Source organism: Dipteris shenzhenensis, chromosome 4 (assembly GCF_047967505.1).
Source record: "Dipteris shenzhenensis isolate YYH24624 ecotype China chromosome 4, Dip_SZ_1.0, whole genome shotgun sequence".
In the NCBI taxonomy this organism is placed as follows: domain Eukaryota; kingdom Viridiplantae; phylum Streptophyta; class Polypodiopsida; order Gleicheniales; family Dipteridaceae; genus Dipteris; species Dipteris shenzhenensis.
The window spans coordinates 48,711,442-48,734,792 of NC_141599.1; the positions used below are offsets into that span (position 1 = coordinate 48,711,442).

Here is a 23,351-nt window from a genome sequence, read left to right on the forward strand (position 1 = left end):
GATCGCTGATAGTATTTCTGCCACAAGACATGAAGTGTACTAGTCACTCCCCATAAACGATGCATTAATATATGGATGGGATTCGCACGCTCTCCTAGACCATTTGTTTCATTGCCATTTGTATATTCCGCATGATGCACAGTCTAGTATGAGCTATTCATGCCTATTTCATTGTTGTTTATTTGCTCTAATTTTCAACAGGAAACTACATAGTTTGTTGTCTCAAGAGGGGGGTATGTCACGGGGACGTGATTTTTGTAATGTTTCTATTGCTGAATCAATAAAATCATCTATTTCTAAGTACGTTGTTTTCGTGAGAGAGAGAGAGAGAGGGGGGGGGGGGGCGACCCAAGTGGAAGTGAATCTTGTTGAGAAAGAAAATTTTCAGTTTCTTGATTCTTTCAAAGGTTGTTTCCAAGATTCTCTTCTAGGAGAGCTTCCTCCTGAGCGGTCAGAAGATCATGTCAAAGAGCTCCTTATAGGAAATGAGCCTACGAATCAACCACCTTATTGTGTGAGTGCAACAAACCGAAGAAATCGTAGCACAGGTATAGGACCTACTTTCTCACACTTATGTTCATCCCATTTCTCTTAATCAAAAGAAAGATGGCTCCTATCGTATGTGTGTGGATTATAGAGCCCTCAACAAAACGATGGTCAAGAATAGGTTTCCAATCCCTCACATAGTCGATACATTGGATAGACTAAAAGGAGCCACAATCTTTAGTCGCATTGATTTGAAAAGCGGATACCATTAGATAAGGGTCCATCCTTAAGATGTTCATAATAGAGCTTTTCGAACCACTTTCAAATTTTATGAGGACTTGGTGATCTCTTCAAGTTAACCAATGCACCAGTCACTTTCGAATTTTATGAGTTCTTGGTGATCTCTTTGGGTTAACCAATGCACCAATCACTTTCAAATTTTATGAGTTCTTGGTGATCTCTTCAGGTTAACCAATGCACTAGTCACTTCCTTTGATGACATGTTGGTCTTTCCAAAGACATAAGAAGACCACAAGGAGCATTTGGCTATTGTGTTCCAAGAACTTCGAAATCACAAGCTTCTTATTAATCGCAAGAAGAGTGAGTGTTTTCTCTAACGAAGGGATTCGGATGGATCCCTCTAAGATCAGAGCTATACGGTAATGGCCAGAGCTTACTCGATCCATGAAGTACACAGTTTTCTCAAGCTTTGTTCCTATTATAGACACTACATCAGACACTTGCTGACATTACATGACTGCTGCTTCCCATGATCTTCTCTCCTTCCCCATGCATCCCAATGCTGATTACCGACTATACGATCCCTTGCACACATCCAGAGGCAAATCTGTTGGCTATACCATCGCTTCTACACAAATTTTGAGGTTGTTGGCACGGATTGTATGGCTCCTTCATGCATTTGCTTGTTGTTCAACCCGTTCACGCATTTCAAAGCAAATTTGCTCCTAGCTACGTACAATTCTCTGACATGCAAATCGAGACCTTTTGGCTAGTTCTACGACTTCTATCTTTTTCTCCTTCACATTTCTACACCGACATCTACCCTTCTCTCTCTCCTAGCTACCGATTTCTCCTACTGGTCACTTGCTTGATGGATTTACCATCTCCTGGAGGTGTTCCAACCTTGGAGCTGGTTCAAGCTCATTTGTTGCTATTTCTAGACTCCATTGTGGCTGAAGGTTGACTGGATACTGCTAGGGACCTCAACAGAGGATAGGTGCGAGGCCAAAGTTCACCCCTCTTCCATGGACAGTGGATATAGTGATTTCTACCTTCACTTTAGGTTCTTTTGGTCATTTCTCAAGCCCATTGTTGCTTTCTTGTGGTTCGAATTGTTCTTCTGGCCAATTCAAACTATCAATAGACACCCATACACAAAGGGTGTACCTACATTAGTACCGAAATTGTTCTTCTTGCCAATTCAAACTATGAATATACACCCAAACACAAAGGGTGTGCCTAAGGGTCAATGTTGTGAGTTTCATCTTGCCTTAAGGCCACTTGTGCATTTTGGAAATTGTGTTGCTGCATTGTTGCCCTAAGAGGCTGGACATTTGGTTGTGGAACTATTAAACACTCTTAGCAAGCTAGATGCCTTGTGGAATGCATTGTCAACTTTCAATTGGTCATAGACACGAGGGAATGCCTTAGCCATGCCTTGGCAATTGGGTGCTAGTTTGCCCCTGGAATTGGATGCCTATTGAAGCCAAGAATTGGCTTGTACAGTGGAATTGCCGGTGAGACAAGTTCAAGGGAGAGCCCTTGTTGTAAAAGAGCACATTCCATTGACCAAAGTAAAATATATAAATACCAAAGGGACTCCAAAGCAATTGGGACCAATCTGCATCTCTTGTGCATGGTATTTCGAGCAATGGCATTCTAGCTTCCCTCCCAATGTTTAAAAGTTTATTTCTCAATGGTTATTAACTAAAGGAAGTGGCTGAAAGTAATGCATTGTGGCTATGATTAAGGTGGAAGTCAAGTTAGTTATAGATTACTACCCTTTAGTTTGCTAGAGACCGGTTTCACATGAAATCGCTCATAACTCAAAGTCAATAGGCTAAATAATTCAATTGTGGCCTTATTTTTATCACAAAAAATGAATGACACCGACTAAAGACCAAGCGCTCTTCTACAGGGGATTGTTGCTCTCACAAAGTAGACCTCAAATGACACTACAAGAAGGACCTCTACAAGACATTTTGAGCAGCTTCTCAAGATCATATGCTAGCAAATAAAGACGACAATTGATCATGACTCTCATTAGAGTGAATGGACAAAGAGAATAAGCATAACGTCAAGTCGCCATCTCTATAGATGTTCTTCATTGCCTCGAACCACTACTCTAGGAGCCTTCATGTAAGACATTCCAATCTAGAGTTGCCATTTGTAGCTCATGCTATTGCACAATTGATCATGACTCTCTCATTAGAGTGAATGAACAAAGAGAATAAGCATAGCATCAAGTGTCGCCATGTCTATTGATGTTCTTATAGCCTCGAACCACTACTATAGGAGCCTTCACATAAGACCTTCCAATCTAAAGTTGCCATTTGTCGCTCATGCTATTGCACACCTCCATTGAATGGTCAACCAACATCTTTCTCCCAACCCACAGTAGCTCATGCTATCCACGTCCAATTTCCGCTCATGCTATCCACATCCAATTGTCACTCATGCTATCCACGTCCAATTGAGGTCGTTTTGGGCAATCACTTCATGCATCTGTTTGGCCAATCACTTCATGCATCTTTCACCTCTGATGATCCATGTAACGAGTTCTACCCAATAGTCAATACGTTATGTGGACAAAAATGATCACTTGGATTGGATACTAGTGTAGAGTGAAATTCATTTTGGCAACACCACCACACTCAAAAGCACTTCCATATATCTGAAATTCCACATATACAGTGATAGATCAAACTTCACAATTAGAAGTGTCAAGGAACGTGCAAATGACTACGTAAAATACATCCAAGTCATCCATTAAATGAAGCATTGGTCAAGCTTAAGCAATGGTGCATGTGTGAATAACTTTTTACATTATTTAATTTGTGATGGCTCTTAGCATTATAGCACTAAATGAGTGCTTGATTATCAATATGCGGCTCCCATATCATTCCCACATACAACTATACGATGTATGTTGGAAAGGTCACCTCCCCATCTGTAAGCCCCAATATGAGGAGAGCATGGGGGGGTTGGACCTGGGTCCTGAGGGATGGCCACATGGCCATGGGGGCAGAGATCAGAGAGAAAAAGGAAAGTACCTGGAGGCATCAAAGTTGCTGCAACACATGGCGATGCATACATGGCATAGATCTGGCCTGGAAGAGGCAGATCTGGAGCAGCGCAAGATGGCGGGTTATCCCAAGGTACAGGTGCCTACATGGCGAGCTATCTGGCGAGGCATCTGGGTAGGCACATGGCCTGCAAAATACCCTAAAGATGGCGCAGGAATATGGTGGGACAGATCAGCAAAACAGATCGGCCAACAGTAGGGCTGGTTGGGGCTGGTTGAGCCAGCTAACCAGGCCTCGGTTAGGCTGGTCAAGAGGGCTGGGTCCCTGCCTGGAACAAAGGCTGTAAAGGCCCTCGTAAAGACCCTTATATAGGGCCCTGGTTGGGCTGGTAGGGGCAGCCAACCAGGTCAGTTTTCAGCCAGACTGAGTCGGCCAAAATAGGGCTGACCAGTCGGCTGTTTTGACAAGGCCTTGGGCCTATAGAAAGAGAAGCCCTGGTTCTCATAATTTATCCAACCATTCAGAAGTCCCTCCCTTGGGCCTCACACTGGGGGTGAAGGAGAGTGGAAGGTGTGCTGCAGACTGAGTTCCCTACAAGCTGGACCTCGGCTGTCTTCTAGGGCAGCGAGGTGTTGTGATCAACATCCTCTGGAGCAGCAAACCAAGAGCAGGAGCAGCAGACCAGCAGCCTATGAGCCTACATCCAGGAGGACATAGAGGCTGGAGAGTTACAGACCTAGCTCAGCAAGGTGCTGCCCACCTAGGCTGATTCACGGGTAGTAAGGTGGAGAAGAACACTCTGGACAGAGACTCTACATACGCTTGAGGTGGAGCACGCGGGCACAGAGATCTAGAAGTTCTTGACATCTAGTAGGAGAACCTTTTGGTATTGTATCCTGTCCTACTTTGTGGACGGACGGAAATATAAAGTGTTGCTTCTATATTTGTCTCTAAGCATTGTCTATTTACTGGCTTGCACATCTATGCACATTACGTTAAGAAGTTTGTGATTCCACACCCCACACCACACTGTGTGAGCTCCTGGGCAATTCTCTCAGTCTTCCGCTGTGCGTACCCTCTGTGGGGTCATTTCTAACAATGTATAGCTAGCTGCCATGAGTCACTATAATATACATGTATCCCATAAATGTGGGTGGACAAGTAGAGACATATATAAGACTAGAATATATCCAATCTTACAAATTAAAATTATTATAAAGCAAGTGAAAGAATGAAGGAAAGAAGGGACCTTATGAGTGAATTAGATAAATAAAAAATTCTCATCAATCCCCGAGCATAAGCTGCCATATGGGTTTTAACAGATTCCAGGATCTCAACACACCCTTTATTTTCCACCCCCACGCCCTTATTTATCCACTATTATTTATAAATTTAGAATAAACAAATTAAAACGTAGCTAATATTTAACTAAATGTTGTCGATGTTGTCCATGTACAACTCAAAGAGGCTTCTATGAATACTTTGCACAGAATAGTCCCTGAGTACTTCTACACAACCTCCAAGAAAACTGAAAGTAACTGTTATAAACGCACACACCTTTTCAGCCCAGAACATGCATAGATCGCATCCATATGAAGAAGCCTGATACATGGAATGAATTTCCATGCATGCAGCATACTTCATGCAAGCACTAGCTCCGGGAACACTAGATTATATAGTTAGATACACTACTTTTAATCAGCCCCAGAACATTTACAGCTCTCATTCACAATCACCATCTACTTGAAATCCAGATATTTTCTGCCCTGGCATCACCCTCAACTCTACTCAAAGAAACATGGATTTCCACAACAAAATAAGAACTAAACATCTCACACAAAGGGCTATTGGTAAGTTAAGGACAGAACCTGCGCATAAGAAAAGGCAGCTTAGGCAAAAGGGGTCATGTTGATACCCGCCTCCCCCCTGTTCAAGGTTGGCCTCCAAGAGTTGTTTTGGGCTTTTTCGTAGCAAATATAGTACGAAATACTGAGAAGGAAAGTAAAAAAGGTGAAAGCAACTCCTGCAGCGAAAGTATCCTTGCGAATAGCATCACAAGTCAAGTCAAAGCTCGAAAAATATCTGATGTGTTTCGCATTTTGAACTGAACCAGCCAACAGACATGCTCCAGCAATAATGAAGCAAACCCTGCAAGAAAATGTGTAGGTGAGGAGGACAAACAACAACACGAGTATAAACCAACTCTAGATTAGCACACAAGAACCACTTGTAGCTTTTAGGACAAACCAAAAAATCAGCCTTGTCATAGGATGTATTCTAAGATGGAAAAATGAGATTATTGTAGCTCACTAAACCTTGGTACGTCCTTTTTTTTGGGCAATTGATGCTGCACCCTTTTACAAATCGTAGTAAGAGAGTCATGTAATTGCTTTTTGAAGCCTTGTAAATACTCAATCACTTTGCATATTTTGGTCAGCTTGGTCAAAGTTGGTCAAGCTTGGTCGACAACACCTCGACCATAATTGTTTAATGTTTGGAACAAGTTCATGAAGAAAGGGATTCCTAGCCATGATTTATTTGGGACCTACCACTTCCTTGAGTTATGGGGTCCAATCATGTGGTTCTATATACCTCGATCTTACATCTAAAAGTTTTTAATAAAAAGAGCAAAAGAGCAAAGGAGAGAGGAAATAGGACGACGGAAGACGGGGATTTGCAAGAGACATCAAACGACACTCAAATTTAAAAGAGAGCACTTATGAATGTTCTCATCAATATCCAAGCAAAAGCTGGCATCCAGGTTTCCAAAATCCCTTGGATAAACCTAATGCTTACTAAGCTTAACATCCCCAAACAACCAAAACTATGACAGCAAAAAGTAAGCTAACGAAGAATGAAAAAAGAAGACAAAATGAGAAAGAGAGAGAGAGAGAGAGTGGGGGGGCGGAAAATTAATTTACATGTTAAAAACAAAAGGGGGCCATCTAGCTACAGAAGAAGGGCGGGACAAGACCAGGGAATTCCTTCATAGTTTGTGGATAGACATCCAGTGGTACATATGCAGTTTCTGTGAATCAGCTGGCATAGTTGGAGGGGTCCCTGGAAAGCTCAAAGAATTGTGTCCCCAAGGGATCCACGTACTGTGGTGATAGGACTCGTGTCTTGAATCCTGATGTCCTTCAAGAGTCCCTTCCATGTATAATATTGTTAAAAATCGACCAACAGAGGGTACACACAGTAGAAGACTGATAGAATAGCCCAGGAGCTCACACAGTGTGTATGGGGAGTGGAATCACAAACTTGTTAAACTTATGTGCTTCAAATAGATGTGCAGATCAGGAGATAGACAGTAGACATAGCCAGATATAGAATCCACCAAAACAATATATTTCCATCCAAAACTATGGACACAACAAAAGAGAGAGATCACTAAAGTGTAGACCTCTGATCTTACCAAAGGTCCTTCTCTATCTGCTAGTCTCCTCTAGAACCCCGAGTTCGTGTACATCCAGAGATCTCAGCTCCTTGCTGCCCTAGAAGACAGCCAAGTATCAGCCTCACTCTTGAGCTAAGTCTGCAGCAACACTAGCACTCCTTCACCTTCTGGATGTAAACCCCAAGGATGGTGCTTTGCTGCTCCTTTCTGCTCTGCTGGAAGCTGCACTGCTGGATGATATGAATGAGGCCAAGTGCCTCTCTTTTATAGGGCCCAAGGCCCCTCAAAATAACCGACTGGTCAGCCCCTTGCTGGCCGATTCAGTCTGCCAAAGATCCGCCCCCACATGCCCTTTATCCTGGGCTGTGGGCAACAGTTCCTGTGGGTCTGTGTGCCCTCTGCATTTATGTGGGGGCCCAGCCCCCTTGGCTGGCCCCCCCTTTATGCCTTTCTTGCTGGCCGACTTGCAGGCCCTGGTTGGCCGACTTTTAGGGCTGCTGCTAGGCCCCTCCCTTGGGCAGTTCCTAGGCCAGGTGGCTGGCCTGCCATGGCCACCACTCCTGCTCTCTTCTCTGTCCTGCAGCACCTTCTATCTGGCCCTCCAGACCTGCAGCAAATAGGCGCCTCTTCTCCTGGATTACCAAGCCACGCTGCTGCTCCAGATCTGCCTCCTGCCAGGCTAGATCTAGGCTTTGATGTCCCCGCCATCTGTTCCTTCTATAGGCGATGTCTGTTGCAGCCGTGCTGGTCCCTCCAAGTACCTTACTCTCTTTGATGTGAGGTGTTGCCCATGTGGCAGCCCCCTCTCTTTCTTTTCTCTTGGGCACATCCTGCCCTAGGTCTCCCTCCCCCATGCTCTCCTCATATGGGGGCTTACAGATGGGGAGGTGACCTTTCCAACAAATATGCTATCTCCATCAAATCATCATAATGATCGGCCTGCCGCTTGTGCCACCATGTGACAGGTTCACTTGACACATGCATGGAAGCCAAGGCACGCTTCTCCTCGTCTTCTCAGGGAACCACCAAGAGAATAAATGTCAAATCGTCTATTTCCTTGGAAAGGACTCGACTTGGTAGCTTTTGTTCCCCTCTCAAAATTCGCTGCTGCCCGTGGTTGGATCAATGAGAGTAGTGCTGGATATTGGTCGTCCTTCTTGGCTTGCACTATCACTCTTCTTTCTCGGCTTGCTTGATTCAAAGATGATCTTCCCTTTTGGCTTGCTTGATTCGAAGGCGTGCATCCTTATCGGCTTGCTTGAGCCAAGAGAGCTCTTCTCTTCTACTCGTGCTTCTCGTAGACACTCTTCTCTGCCCTCTAGGCAGCCTCTTTTGACTGCTGAAGCTGCATCTACATGACGGCTTGCATCATGGCGACCATGGCTAATGGGGTTATCTGTGCCTCCACAAACAAAGGTGATGATGTTGGTGGGGCTGCCTTGGGAGTTGAAGCTGCCTACTTCTCCATGTCTGAATTGGAAGGTGCTCCTGTGGATTTGCCAAAGCGTGTTTGTAGCATAAACTGAACTACCTTTCCTGATCTTTCCTCCACCCACCCGCCTTTTTAAACAGAGAAAAGTAACAAGAACTCACATACCTTGGACATGTCAAAAAAATGTCCATATTGACTGTGAGAAAAGTCAGGAAGGCATGTGAGTTGGCCCATTTTGAGAATGATTACCGAAGTCAAATCCTTTCTAGGATTTGTGAACTTCCAATTTTTGCTAAGATAGCTTTTCCCCTATTAGATTTTTCTAAAGAGGTGGAGAAGAGTAAATATAAAAAGTATAGATCCATTGTGTAGACAAACAAACTTGACGCGTGGTTTAAGTAATTAAAACATGATGTCACTACAGCTCCTATATTATAGATAGTCTATCCGAGTAAATCATTGGTGATTGAAACAAATGCTAGTGACTATGTGTCATGTGCATGTATTGGTCTCTGATGCATACTGTGGTACACAAGACTAGCTCAAGTAGCCTGGGGAGGCTTAGGGCTAGGCAAGCTTGATTCTCGGGTTGAGTGGCAAGGGTACGAACCAGATAGAGGTCTCCGCTATTTTTGGCGCATTGGGCCGAGTCTATAAAAGGGGCCCAGAGGTTCAATCTTCAGGGAACCGATGGGAGCAAGTGTAGTTCCCTAGTGCTAGGTCTGATCCTGGATCAAGTCGGAGACACACGCCTACATCTTAGCGTAGCCCAAGACCCAGCAACAGATCCAAAGCCTTTAGGTGCCCCTTGGTGGTATGGGACACCAGGCTGGTTAGGATCTAGTTGGGAGTTCGTGCTAGTAGCCCAACTCGTGACTCAGAGGGGACATCTCTTGATTCGGGATCTTATCCCGTAGGTGTCATGGTTGGGTGGTCAGCAGCCTGCTCAAATTCCTCATGTTTGGTGTGTTCTTGTGTTTGCTTGCAGGTCAAAGGTTTCAAGAGTGCTAGGGACGTGTCACTTGGTATCAAAGCCAACTCCTCATGTATGAATCTCTGTTGCGAGAAAGAGTGGATGAGATTTCCTCCAGGTATGACTCAAATTCAAAATTGCTTAGGATATCCTGCACGAGTTGTGGATTCGTCAGTTAAGGGTTATAACTTGACTGGATTGAGATAGGAGTCGTCGTGAGAGAGCTCAGGTGGATTCATTGTAAGCTGGGTGAGACATGAAGAGTCGTTGAGGGATCAAGGAGACCAAGATTTGCAGCTAGGGAGGATCGGAAAAGATCTCATGGCGGGAAGATTGGCATGAGCAGAGCTGACAGAAGAGAAGCGTTAGGCTATGGCGGGATTCGAGGGAGCACGGACAAACGCCAGGCTACAAGTAATAGGGCTTGCGCTGAGGGCAAGGAGAGGTGCGCAATACGGGGCTGGACAAATCGCGATTGGGCTGAGGAGTATTCAGGCCTTGGAAGCTTAAAAAAATATAAGCCCTTCCAAGTTAGGCGGATGGGCTTTTCTAGAAAGCTAGGCTTTCTAAAAGCCAGGGTTCACCTAATTTATAACATGGCAGATCTCTTCTCTCTACTAGCCCAAGGAATCGCGCGCCAACTACCCACCTCAGCTGCCTTCTCTACCGAATTGCCGGTCGTCCGTACGGATCAGCTGCCCTCTTTCCTCCCTCTAGCCTTGCTGTTTTTTCCGCCTTCTCTAATTCCCATGGCAGCCTCTAATTCATTGCTCACTCCTAGTCTCGAATCTACCTATTGCTCCTCTCTCCTAGACTACGCCCTCCTCTTAATTCAGTTCTAGAGCTCTCTTCCTTTGCCACAATTTATTCATGGCTGACTCAATGGAACCCAGGCTTTCAGAAGGAGATCAGGACATGGATTACCAAGGAGGGGACGACCAGGGTCTTTATGACAACTTGGTTACAAAGACTGCCTTCAATGAATTCACCTCAGCTCTTGACGCAAAGTTTGATCTGGTTAATTCGAATCATACGGGGTGTTGACACAGCAACTCCAAGGGATATCACGCTCTTGACTAGCATTGTCCAAGCACTTACACATGTTGATGCTTTAGCTTTAGTGTTGGGTCCGAAAATTACACCAGATCCCTATCCTGGAGATCAAAAGTCCAAGACCAAGGAAGTGGTCGACACTTGGTTATACAAGTGGCAAGTACACTTCCAGTTTCACCCCTATCCTGATGAAAAGAAGATGCAGCTTGTAGTAGGGTATCTATCTGGAAAGGCATTACTTTGGTGGAAGGAGCTTCGGCTGAAGCCCTCCACTTGAATCGAATTTGAAGAAGTTTTCAGTAAAGAATTTCTTAAGACAGAGGAGGATTATGACATCGTAGGCAAGCTTAAGGCCCTCGATATGTCCAAACAGAATTTGACTTTTGAAGTTTATCTTCAGAAGTTTCGTGATTTGCAAACCAAAGCTACAAAGATGGACCCTGTCACTTTATTGGACTTCTTTGTGGATGGTTTGCCTGATTCCTATAAAGTTCAAATCAAGAACAACAAGTGTACCACTTTGCAAGAGGCCATGAACTATGCGCGTATCTATGATGATACCATGGCCAGCGCAAAAGGAACCACTCCTACCAACACGAGTGGGAAGAACGAGAGGAAGTTCTTCCAGTCACCAACTGGTACAGGGGAGTCGAAGTCAGTTGACAACGCCACCAAGAAGAATTCGACTCAAACAAAGAATGAAAGAGCCCGTTTTCTACCCACCCTTAAGCTAAAGAAAGGATGTTGTTTTATTTGCGAGGAACGGGCCACACACGGAACGATTGTATTAGGCCAATAACTATCTTTCCATGGCCAATACAAGAAAAGCATGCCAAAGGCCAAAACATGAGATGAATATGGGACAAGCAAGAACCAAATGCAAGTGCCAGGACCAAAGCTCCATGCGAGCCAAGGAACCAAAACTAAGGGAGCTAATCAAGCATCGATGACAGGTATTTCTGTAAATGTCGTTACGTGCCCACTTTCATTTAATTGCACTTTTAATAATTCGTTATTTGGCCCCCATGACCTTTTCCGAGCTTATGGAGAAGTAAGGGACCAAAGAGTTCACATTCTCTTTGACCCGCGCAGCTCTCACAATTTTGTGAACTACAAATTTTTGCAGAAGATGGGGCTGTAGCATGTCCACGACACCTAGCAATCACACCTACAAGGTGCAGCTTCCAGCTGGGAAGCAGTTTTGGGATCGTAAGATTGACGAACTTTCTATCCGGATTCAAGACTACACAGCTACTCTTACGTGCTATGTTATGCACTTGGAACATGTGGACTTGTTTAAAACCCATAATATTCGAATTAGATGAAAAGACCATACACTCTCTTTTTTGGATAAGGACATCCAATTTTGTATTAACTGTGATGATATCCCCTCTTCTCAGGGACCTGTTGTATCTGCGATGCAGCTTCGGAATATATTAAACAATTCTCATTATGATGTGTATCAATGTGTTTTGATTCCGCTTTCCTCATTTGTTGTCTCAATCAATAACAATATTGAATTAAGTGTGTTTGAACACCGAGAATTGAGAACGTTGTTAGATGATTTCATTAATGTATTCCCTGCACAACTGCCGGAAGGTTTACCTCCAGAACGTGCAGTAGATCATCGCCTAGATTTAGTACCTGGGGCTCAACCTATTAGTATTCCATCTTATAGGATGAGCCAACAGGATGAGCCAACTCGAGGAGGACGAGTTAGCTTCACAACTTCAAGACTATCCAAACATGGGTTATGTTCACCCAAGTAAATCACACTGGGATGCATCTATTCTTTTAAGAAAGAAGAAAGATGGTTCATGGAGGATGTGTGTAGATTACAAACGGTTAAATAAATTGACAATTAAGAATCAATACCCTCTTCCTCGTTCAGATGATTGATCAACTAGTTGGCCCGAGCCAAGTATTTCACTAAGATTGATTTGCATACGGGTTACCATCAAATCCGTATCTATGCTAAACACATAGATACAACTACTTTTCATACTAGGTATGGCCACTACAAGTTCCTCGTATTGCCTTTTGGTTTGACCAATGGTCCCGCTAGCTTCCAGCAAATGATGAACGATTTGTTCTGAGATTATTTGGGCAAATTCGTTGTTGTGTTCTTAGATGACATCTTCGTATGTAACCGATCGGAGGATCACATTGGCCACCTCCGGATTGTCTTAGTTCTTTCAAGACACCATAAGCTATATGCCAAGATCAATAAATGTGACTTCTTTATGAAGGAGATCATTTACTTAGGGCACAAGATTTCTTCCAAAGGAATCAGCATTGATCTAGATCGTATCCAGAAGGTTTTGGAATGGCCCATCCCTCAGACAGTGAAACAACTTCGTTCTTTCCTAGGATTTACGATCTTTCTACGAAAGTCAGTGCGTGACTATTCTAAAATCACGGTGCCCTTGACCAACGTATTGAAAGGTCGTGGACGCAGGTCTACCCAGCCGATCTCTTGGAATGATGGCATGAACAAGGCTTTTGAGGCCTTGAAGCAAACTATCAGGGAAGCCCCTATTCTGATCCCACCCGGCCTTATGTTTTAGAGGCCGATGCGAGTGACTTTGTGATTGAAGCCGCTTTATTCCAAGAGGGAAGACCTGTAGCTTTGAAAGTAAAAAGCTAGATGACACTCAATATCGTTGGCCCACACTAGAAAAAGAATTGTATGCAATAGTGTATGCTCTAAAGGTTTGAAGACACTACTTGTATGGTTCAAAGTTTCTCGTATTGACAGATCATCAGTCCATAAAGTATGTGTGTGATGGGTCAGAATTGAGGGGAAGAAAGACTAGATGGGCAGAGTTAATGTAAGATTTTGATTTTGAAATACGTTATCGAAAGGGTTTCTTGAATAGTGTGGCAGATGAATAGTATAGCAGATGCCTTAAGTCAAACAAGTTTGTAAATGCTATGTCATTTACCGAAATATCCTCTGACCTATTTCAATCCTTGAGAGGGCTTCGCGCAACTGACAGTCATTTTAGTTCTTATTGGCAAAAGATCCAAGATGGGAGCTCCATGGTTGACCAAGACTCAAGGATTGTGCCACCTACAGTACAAGCGACGAGAGGTCAATGGATGATTAGGAAGGGCTTGTTGTTTTGGAATGGGAAGATATGTGTGCCACATGTATCGGATCTTCAATCCAAGATTCTCTGTGAGTGTCGTGATGCTCCTAGTGCTGGACATCCGGACATACATCGGATTTTGTCTCTTGTAAAACATACCTTCTATTAGCCTAAGATGTGTGCATTTATTGAAAGCTATGTGGTAGGTTGCCGGGTTTGTCAAGTTACTAAGGCAGAATTGCCTTAGAAGCGCAGGTCTATTACAACCATTGCAAATCCCTGGTAATAAATGGGAAGTATTTCCATGGACTTTATTACCGGTTTGCCTAGAGCACGCAAGGGTCATGACTCCATTTGGGTCATAGTTGATTGTTTAACAAAAATGGGTAGATCTTTACCTACTCAATCGACCATATCAGCTATTCAGTTGGCTCACAAGTTTGTGGATCAATTGTTTTAGCTACATGGTTTGCAGTCCAACATAGTCTGTGACCGGGACTCTAAGTTTACATGTAACTTTTGGACACTTGTTTTTGAGAAGTTGAAAACTACTCCAAGTATGAGTTCCTGAAATCATGCACAATCTGATGGCAGCACAAAAAAGGTTAACCAATTGGTAAAGATATGCTTTGCGCATATGTTTCTACGAGACAATCTTCATGAAAAGACTATCTCCCCATGATAGAATTTGCTTACAACAGTGCAAAGCATTCAAGTACAGGTTACAGCCCTTTTATGCTAATGTACGCGTTTCAACCAAAGTCATCAGTTATGGTTGGATTCAAGGGAATAAACAATGATGCTGCAAGGACATTCTTGCAAGACATGCAGGAAATGTTGCAGTTTGCCAAGGAGTCTATTAGAAGTGCCCAAGATCACGATAGATTTTATGCTAATAAACATCGTTCACCCAGAGTGTACTCTGATGGAACGATGGTATATTTATGTATTCCCAAGGAATCCAAGAGCCTAGGTACTGGTTTGGTTTCGAAATTATCCCCCACATACTGTGGTCCATTCAAGATTATTGAAAGAATTGGACTAGTTGCATATAAGCTAGAATTGCCTCTTGATGTTAAAGTACATCCAGTTTTTCATGTCAGTAGACTGAAAGAGTTACTGGGTGCGGATGATCAGCTTGTTTCTCCTCAAGAAATAATACAAGTTACTGATTTGACTTTTATTCCACACGAACCTGAGAGAATACTTGAATTTCGTGAAGACAGATCCGGAATAGAACTATCACGATATACAAGATCAAGTGGAAGGATCGTGTCGAGGAGGACGCAACATGGGTTACCTAACCTCCACAGGACATTCTCGGGTTTTCTTACGAACTCAGGAGTGAGTTCTTAGATAAGGGGAAGTATGTCGTGTGCATGGATTGGCATCTGATGTGTACTGTTGTACACAAGACTAGCTCAGGTAGCCTGGGGAAGCTTAGGGCTAGGCAGGCTTGATTCTCGGGTTGAGTGGCGAGGGTACAAACCAAATAGAGGTCTCTATTATTTTTGGCACATTGGGCCCAAGTCTATAAAAGGGGCTCAAACGTTCAATCTTCAAGGAGCCGAGGGGAGCAAGTCTAGTTCCCTGGTGCTAGGTTTGATCTTGGATCAAGTCGCGGACACACGCCTGCATCTTAGCAGAGCCCAAGGCCAACAGCAGATCCAAGGCCTCTAGGCGCCACCTGGTGCTATGGGACACCAGGCTGGTTAGGATCTGGTTGGAGTTCGTGCTAGTAGCTTAGCTCATGCTCGAAGGGGACATCTCCTGATTCGGGATCTTATCTGTAGGTGTCATGGTTAGGTGGTCAGCAACCTGCTCAGATTCCTCATGTCTGGTGTGTTAACATGCCACTTGTCTAAAATCTAGACTAAGTCCTATTACAAGCCTCTAAGGGCAAGTCCAGGGATCTTCGTAGCACTTGGTCACGCAGGTGGCCTCCGAAAATACTTGCTACACTCCAAATTGCTTACCTACAACAATTAATTAAAGTGCACTACCATGGCACCCATTGATTGTTAGCGTAGAGTAGGACATTTGACAATTTTGGCTAACAGAGTAGGACATTTATGCCATGGATGCCCTGGCTTATGTTTCTTACATCCGAAACATTTACCCTCCTTAATTAGCTTTTTCTTCTCATCGTCAATCATGGAAGGAAATGGTATCCATCCAGGACATGATTGGCTGTTAACATTTTGTGCAATAGCTCTCTCTTTTCCTTTGTTGAAAGGCTTCCGAGGATTCAATTTCCTCTTAGCAATCTCAGCCAATTTAGTGAGGTCTTTCAAGGTGGTTGGGTTGAACATTTCAACCTCATACCTCACTTTCGGGGTTAGGGCTGCTAAATACTTCTTCCTTCTATCATCCTCGCTCTTCTCAGATAACTCTAAAGAGAGTTTTAGGAACCTAGCTGTAAATTCAGCATTACTCTCGTTTTCGAATTGCCTGAACCTTTCCCAGCAGAAGGTCAATTCTTCTTCATGCCTCGGAGGTATGAAAGTGGCCTTAAGCTGCTCTACAAATTTGGACCATTAAAGAATAGGCTCTTTTCCCGTTTGTAATAAGGACCACCACATAAAAGCATCCTTATGTAGATGTAGTGTGGCAAGAGCAAGCTTCTCATGATCAGTCTTATCTTGATGGGCAAAATATAGCTCAAAATGGCGAATCCAATTGAGGATTTTATCCGCCTCTCTTGCTCCATCATACTTTGGGAATTCTATTCTCTCTCAGGGTTGGAATTTCACCATGAGCTATTTCTTGGGAAATTTCCAATTCTATGGCAAGGGTCACTGAAAGTGGGTGATGGAGGACTTAATAACACAGTCCACTTAAATATAGATCTGAGTTCATTTTGTGCACTGGTGAGTTGTCAGATGGGAGAGAGAGTAGTGAGATTCCTTACCAACAAGTTTCTGCTGCCAGGTTTAGCTTGAGCTTGCTGCCCTATTCTCTTACTCATATTTTTTGTAAAAGCCACCAACTCCAATCTCTCTTCGAAGACATACTCCCCTCAGTGCCAAACTAGCTCCCCTCAGTGCTAAACTAACTCATAGCTAACTTTTACAACCTCATATGCCCAACCTAAAACAACATCCTAACTGAGGCAATCAGCACACTTGTTAATGCCTATAACTTTGGTCAATGCGTACCCTAGTCCATGAGGAACATAATACGCACAGCATACCAAGTATGGCTGTTGTTTGTAGCAATGGTACCCTGCAGTAATCAGGTGCCTCATTGTGGGTGAGCATAAAATTGATACACTAAAGGCCTTTCTGATAGTCACTCACCAAATTAACCTTGTGGGGCAATTTGGTAGACCGAGCTGTTCAGGACTGGAAAGTTTCAATGTTTTGATTATTAAAGAAGTACATAGAGTTACCAAAGCAAGAACCGTCATTATGCAATTATACAATATTAACACATTCTAGAAACTGGACAACCATTACATTATGAAAGCAATTGTTCCTAGAAATTGGACAACCACTAGCATTATGAAAGCATGGTTCTTAAACACTCATCCAATAAATAAATTATAGATCGGAAGCTTGACCAATGATAACCTCTAATACCAATGGCTCTTAATCTTTTGTAACAGAGGCGTTGATGTGCTAAAGAACCTAGGGGGGGGAAGAAAGACTCTGCAGAAAGGCACTAAGTAGCATGCTTTACCAGTTTAAAAGAAATAAAATAATAGCAAATGCTCGCACTGCACTAGGCTTTAATGAACTCCCACAGCATAGACATCGGGTGGCCGTCGTTATCAAGACTTGACTTGCTAGAAGAAACAAAAGAGCCCCAGCACCTAAACCAGTTGCAATGTCTGAGTCATAAGAACACCATTGATTTCCTTTTACATCGGTCTGTAGTGTACCCTGTATAGTGCACCAAACAAACACATTCCACACGTTAAACATGCATCTCCCTTTCTTTTTTAATGCAGTAGTAACAATGATAAGCAATGTCACCAAGAAAATTTGAACATTTCCCCTGCAGTTGTCAGCTACTGCAATTTTCAATTGGATGTAATGCAATTGCATCTCAGGCTACAACTCGGGCCTAATTCTCAGCGTGATTGAAACAAAGGCTTCTGCCATTTTCTGGGAGTAGTAGATCAACTAGATCATGCTGAGTTATGGCACTTCAATCCCACAAGAAGTGGTCAGTGCAGGGCTAAAGACACTTTCAAAGAGTCATCAGTGATGAAAAGTAGCTGTGTATGAACAATAATCCCGTTCTATTTAAAACAGGTGTCTACAATGTTGTAGAGAGTTTTTCAAGTGCTTTGGAGCTGCAAAATTAAACTCCATAGGTGGCAGTTGTTTGTTTAAATTTAACATATCCTCCATGACAGGAAATTCCAGTTCAGTAGCATAGGGCATCACCTTTCCAATTGCATGAATGAGGAAATTAGTCCTTTGCGCAACAGTCTATCACAGTTAACAGTTGAAAGGCTTCCTTGATTGGTACATTACGCAAGTGTTATCCTGCATGCAAAGATCAAATTCTTGCATGCCAAAGCTGAACTTACAGGGCAATTGCTTTCCCGAAATCACTGCAAGCAAATTGGCAAACCAAGGGGATTCAGGTGCACAAGTGCATGCAAGCTTAACTTGTGCTAAGCTCCCTTATGCATTGCACGCAAGAAGAAGTGACATGCATTCAGAAAATGGGCTTGCAGGTGGTCTTGATACAGCATACATGACAATTTTGAAGCCATTTAGCTCTGTTTGCATGGCACCTAGTGGAGCACGCAACATGCAGATCCTGCGAGCAGGGAGCAGACCTGCCAATGTGTCGGTGTTTTGGTGGTGTACTAGTTAGTCCTCCACTGCCTCCTCCCCCTACAGGCCTAATCTAATGACCACTTCCATTTACCAAAATGTTATACAGTAAGTCCGACCCTGATATCCACCAGGTGGTCACGTCAGTTTAGCTGGTGTCATCTACAGCTCTTCTTGGAGCAGCAATGATCTCCTCTATCTGAGAACAATTTTTGTCTTTAATCAACCAAAAATCTTCTTGTACATTCACAAAAAGAAAAAAGAAAAAAGAAAGAAAAAAAAGAGAAAAAGAACGCTAGTTTGTCACTCTTCTCCGAGAAATACATTTAAAAGTACCTCTACATCTATGCAAGGGGATCGCCATTGGGCTTAGATCCAAATGAACAATTGAGGCAACATGTGAAATAGCTTGTATCTGCCCATACTTGCCTTTTGCTTCCAAACAGGAAAACTATGTACCCTCTAAAGCTTTTATAGGTCATCTCCCACAAATCTTCTGTATTGATCGATAAACAGCATTTCCTGCGGTGAAGCTGCTGTAGCAACTTCTGCCCTCACTACAACGTAACAGGATGCAAATACAATCCAGGTAATTGAGAGTTATTTTGGACCATGGGCCTGAAGCTGAGAGCATTGCATCAACTCGAAAAAACCACAGGAGGCCAACGATAACCGACAAGCACTGAAACCGACGGTGCTTGTCTGCATGATATAAACTGGAACAGTGCGAAGAGTTATTAAACATGAGAATAAAACCTCACCTGTGCAGATTCAGATGGATAAATTTAATAAAAGACAGTAACGCCTACGTTCTTCAAGGGCAAACATTTCCTTGCATTTCAGTTAGCCTGTCCCGATATTTAAAGCACTCCAAATACTTGCTACAAAGAGTTCTGCGTTGGACACCTAACACGCATCTTTGATTAGCTTCTAAGCTACTGCAGCCGAGAGGACCAAGCTGAATTTTTTAAAAGATTTCAGAGTACTAACATTATGAAAACTAACAGCGAACCACAAACCATCAGAGATAAGATACAAAAGCCAGGAGACGGCATATTCTTAGTCCACGGGCTGAAAATAAGAACTCAAAAGCAAGTAGCGACTTGCCTATTAGTATAATTGAAAAAGAGGAGATCACTGACAGCAATGGGTAGCAAGCCATGCTCTATTGCCTAATCCATCACATGATTCAAGCAGAACAAGCACTCCAGACAAATACTGTTTTATCAATTCACGAGGCACGATACTTCCGACCTTTGACAGCAGACCTTCCTAACACGAGGCACGATACTTCCGACCTTGACAGCGGACCTTCCTAACACGAGTTTACTAAGCGGACAGCAGGCGAACAGAACAATCCCAAGATCATTTACGCTGAACAAGTATCTTCAACTTACTTATCAGAGACGTCCGCGTCTTCGCAGGTGGCTAACTAGTAACATGGCAATCGCAATACTCCCGAAAGTCAGCTTGTGCGTTAAAAGCTCAAACCATGGGAGAAACAGAAAGAGAAGAGCACAAGAACAAACCGTAGCGCGCCTTTGTTCAGCCCCCATACCAAGCCCAAAAGCAATGAGATCCAAAACGAAGACTACGATGATGAGAAACATTGAGGCTCCCATGTCTGTTCCACAGGATCACACGCTAATTACAAAGCCGACAATTGAAAGCAAGCTTCACAGAAGCATGCAAGAGGCACCAACATGATAAGACCGCAGCTTTCGAGCTAGTTACCGCCAATCTGTGTCACACGTCTCCCTTGAGAACGACCCTAGCTAGCCGCAATGCAATCCACCTTGGTTTTGCAAAGATGACAGCTCAAATAGGATTCAACCTGCAGGGAATGCAATTGTTTCTAGCGTCTGAGGCAAGGAAGCAGATTCGAACAATGAAAAAAGTTGTGATTGCATGCCGGTCCAATGGAATCATCTCCTTCATTTTGCATCTCTTCCGTTTTCTGCGCTCTAGTTTTATAAAGCTTCAGTGCGTAGGTGCAGATGCAAGAGGGATAGGCCAAGTTTGTAGAAATGTAGGTACCTTGAAGCGATGGCGATGGCGATGGCGATGGCGACGGCGACGGCGACGGCGACGGCGATGGAGCAGCAACAGTGCACAGAACAAAATGCAACACAGTGCAGAAAGAAAAATACAAGCTCAACAAGAAGAAGAAGAAGAAGATCATCATCATCATCATCATCATCATCATCTCATCATTAACTTTTTACCTCGCTTAACCTCTTGTTTAGCCTCGTCAACAGCGTTTAGACCAAGTGGCTACCCGGCAGACCGCACATCCGCCCACCAGTGCCCGCTCCAGTATCCATTGTCACATTGTCAAATTATGGCGGTGCCTCTTCCAGCACACGAATGGTGTATCGAGCATTTCGTAAATTGGTCGACTCACTCGAGCACATCATGTGGCCCAAATATACCTGGCCACCTGGTGCCCATTTGGGCACCGCATCAATCAAGGTGCAAACAGGCCCCAAGAGGTCATCCCCGTGCACTGGCTAGATTAGCGTCGGAGGTTTCGGGCTGCTGTACGTCCCAATGCACTGCATTGTTCTTCGAGGGCATCTCCTTCTGCGTGCCCCCCATAGTCCGATTTTTACTTGGCCAGCACTAGGACGTTTTTTCAAATTCTGAAATCCTGTGCTTCCACATGGCACAATATACACCCTTAGATTTTTTAAATTCTGAAAGCCCAAAAGCTTTTGAAAAGCTGCGTAAAAAGCCAAGGCGAAACCTTTAAATATAGGCAAAACGGACGAACGAAAGCATGAAGGCTCTAAGCATGAAGGCTCTGTAACGTAGGCTTTGCCAAATTCAATCAAGGTAGGCTTCCAAATCTTCTTCGAGATATACAGATTGGAATACCCTGCAACGCTCTTGATAGCTTCCGTTCAAACTTGTTACTTCACTGTTCCCTTCACATCCTCTCCCACCAGCTTCTTCTGTGAGAACACCATTCGTATGCCTCAAGAATCCTCTACTTTGCTTGTCAATTGTTTCTTGATCGAGATTCCCTGCACAGAGAAGTTGGCGCAACCAAAGCTCCGGGCTTTTTTGCTCATCGAGAATTGACTGCAGAAGAGGAGTTGGCGCGCAGAAATATGAGCTTTTGCAGCAGGCGGAACTCCTTTTCTTTTGTGTGTGTGGCAGCAGAAGCGCAGATCGTCAAGGAAAGGTGAAGCTCCAGAGGAAGAGCGGTAAGCGCAGGAGGAATTTGCGTTGTTCGTTCCTCGTGTTTCGGTGGCATTGATCCTCGTAGAGATGCCCGCAAGCAGCAGCAGCAGCGGCGGCAGTAGCGGAACTGAAGAGAGGCGATTCATTCTCTCCCCAGTAATAATACCTGTAGCAGGGGGAGTTCCTCCGTCGTTAGAGCTGCTGCAGCAGCAGAGCAGTAGCAGAGGATTGGTGCAGATCGGGCTTCAGTGCTTCGGAATAGGAATAGCGGCAGGAAAATTTGCAGAAAGTTACTGGACAGAGGAGGAACTAGTCGTCCGATTCTTTCAGTATTACCGTGGAAGCGCCGAAGACAAGACGCAGGTCGTGCCATTCGAGCAGGTGTCAATTGATCGCCTTTCGTTGTTGCTGCTTTCCCCTTTCTGCGATCATCATACTTGCCGACAGGTAATCCAACGTCCTTCTCGTTTGTTTGTTTCACACTTTCGGCGACACGACCATATCCAGAGAATTCTTCGCGTCGGAAAGGCCGCGCATTTCTGCCTCAGCATTTAAGCAATGTTAAGCAATTAACGTTGCAAGGCATTTCTTAAAGTCAGAAGTAGAATTATGCAACGATTGGCAACAGAATTTACACAGAGATGGAGCTGGCATTCCGTGTGTTTTCGCAGGAAGTAGAAGCCACTGCGCTTTTGAAAGCATACGAAGCCTATTGGATGCACAACACCTTCCCTTCAGGATAGTGCGCGAATTTTTGCAGCCATCTCCAATAGAAGAAATAACCGTTCATTGAACGTCGTGGATGTTTCATACTCAAAGGCCTTATCGTGGCAACGAATTCCTTCCTCTTTCTGTTATTCAAAGGTGTCTGGTCTATATCTTGCCTTCTTTCTGTCACATCCCAAGCCTCACGTATAATTTCATCACCATTTTGTCACGTAACAATCGCCATGGCGTGCTCTAAGCATTTACCTTACGCGGAGAGCTTGCAAGCGGGATCTTCAAGCCAATGGAATCGAACCTGCTTGGACAGGCGATTGCCTCGAGCTCTTTCTCATACCCTTCCTGCGGATGTATATACAATCCTCCAATCAGTCGACATGCCTACATGCAAATTGCTTCCAAACAGAACTAAGCGGTCGTTTATCGTCAGCGAACGAGCATCATTGATGAGAACGATTTTGAAGAACCAAAGTCCGAGTTCTGTTGTAGTGTCGTCCCATCTTTATTTGGGCAAGGTTTTTGATCAACATAAGGCAGAAAAAAGGTCAATTGTGAGAGCTTCTAGTACCTACGGTGAAACGGTTGAAGAAATGATGAATGTAGGCGGAGTGTCACTTTCGAAGAAAGACATACAGATTGCGTGTGGGGTAGCTATCGCCGTGGTGTTTACGGTGGCGAACAAAGTCTTTTACAAGATGGCTTTGGTTCCGCTAAAGGAGTATCCGTTTTTCTTGGCGTTAATGAATACATTCGGGTATGTTCCGGCTTCTTCAGATCATCAATTTAATACAGCTTCTGCCTTTTTAATTACAGTTTGTGCTGTTGCAAAATGCAAAGCATGCTTGTAACGCCGCACGAGCTATGGCTTGTCAAAATTTTCAGAAAAAGAACGTTTTGTTTATGAGCCGTTCTCAGATCTCTACTTCATAGAATTATCCACATTATCAACG

The 23,351-nt window shown here is 43.9% G+C and overlaps 2 protein-coding genes across 4 annotated transcripts; one reads left to right on the forward strand and one right to left on the reverse strand.

The window, feature by feature from the left end:
* Positions 1-5,067: 5,067 nt before the first annotated feature.
* LOC147902979 (uncharacterized) lies at positions 5,068-20,624 on the reverse strand. Of its 3 annotated transcripts, none has more exons than XM_087373232.1 (5): positions 20,530-20,624; positions 20,196-20,326; positions 20,022-20,116; positions 17,381-17,583; positions 5,068-5,900 (listed from the first exon to the last, which is right to left on the reverse strand). In XM_087373232.1, the coding sequence occupies exons 3-5, from the start codon at positions 20,112-20,114 to the stop codon at positions 5,642-5,644; spliced, it is 555 nt and encodes a 184-aa protein (XP_087229358.1). In that variant the 5' UTR covers positions 20,115-20,116; positions 20,196-20,326; positions 20,530-20,624; the 3' UTR covers positions 5,068-5,641. The 3 variants fall into 3 exon arrangements, with proteins under 3 accessions (XP_087229358.1, XP_087229359.1, XP_087229356.1); XM_087373230.1 differs by having other exon boundaries at positions 5,069-5,900; positions 20,227-20,326; XM_087373233.1 differs by lacking the exon at positions 20,196-20,326 and having other exon boundaries at positions 20,530-20,553.
* Positions 20,625-21,721: 1,097 nt separating this feature from the next.
* LOC147902980 (uncharacterized) lies at positions 21,722-22,438 on the forward strand. Its single transcript, XM_087374149.1, has 2 exons — positions 21,722-22,125; positions 22,350-22,438. The coding sequence occupies exons 1-2, from the start codon at positions 21,766-21,768 to the stop codon at positions 22,419-22,421; spliced, it is 432 nt and encodes a 143-aa protein (XP_087230275.1). The 5' UTR covers positions 21,722-21,765; the 3' UTR covers positions 22,422-22,438.
* Positions 22,439-23,351: the final 913 nt, after the last annotated feature.

Excerpts from the sequence above, each read along its gene's own strand:
- LOC147902979 (XM_087373232.1), bottom strand. The coding sequence starts at position 20,114 with ATGGGAGCCTCAATGTTTCTCATCATCGTAGTCTTCGTTTTGGATCTC. Across the intron at positions 17,584-20,021 it reads CTGAACAAAGGCGCGCTACG|GGTACACTACAGACCGATGT; the intron begins GTTTGTTCTTGT and ends TGCACTATACAG. Across the intron at positions 5,901-17,380 it reads ATTTTATTTCTTTTAAACTG|GGTTTGCTTCATTATTGCTG; the intron begins GTAAAGCATGCT and ends ATTTTCTTGCAG.
- LOC147902980 (XM_087374149.1), top strand. The coding sequence starts at position 21,766 with ATGCCCGCAAGCAGCAGCAGCAGCGGCGGCAGTAGCGGAACTGAAGAG. Across the intron at positions 22,126-22,349 it reads ATCATCATACTTGCCGACAG|GAAGTAGAAGCCACTGCGCT; the intron begins GTAATCCAACGT and ends GTGTTTTCGCAG.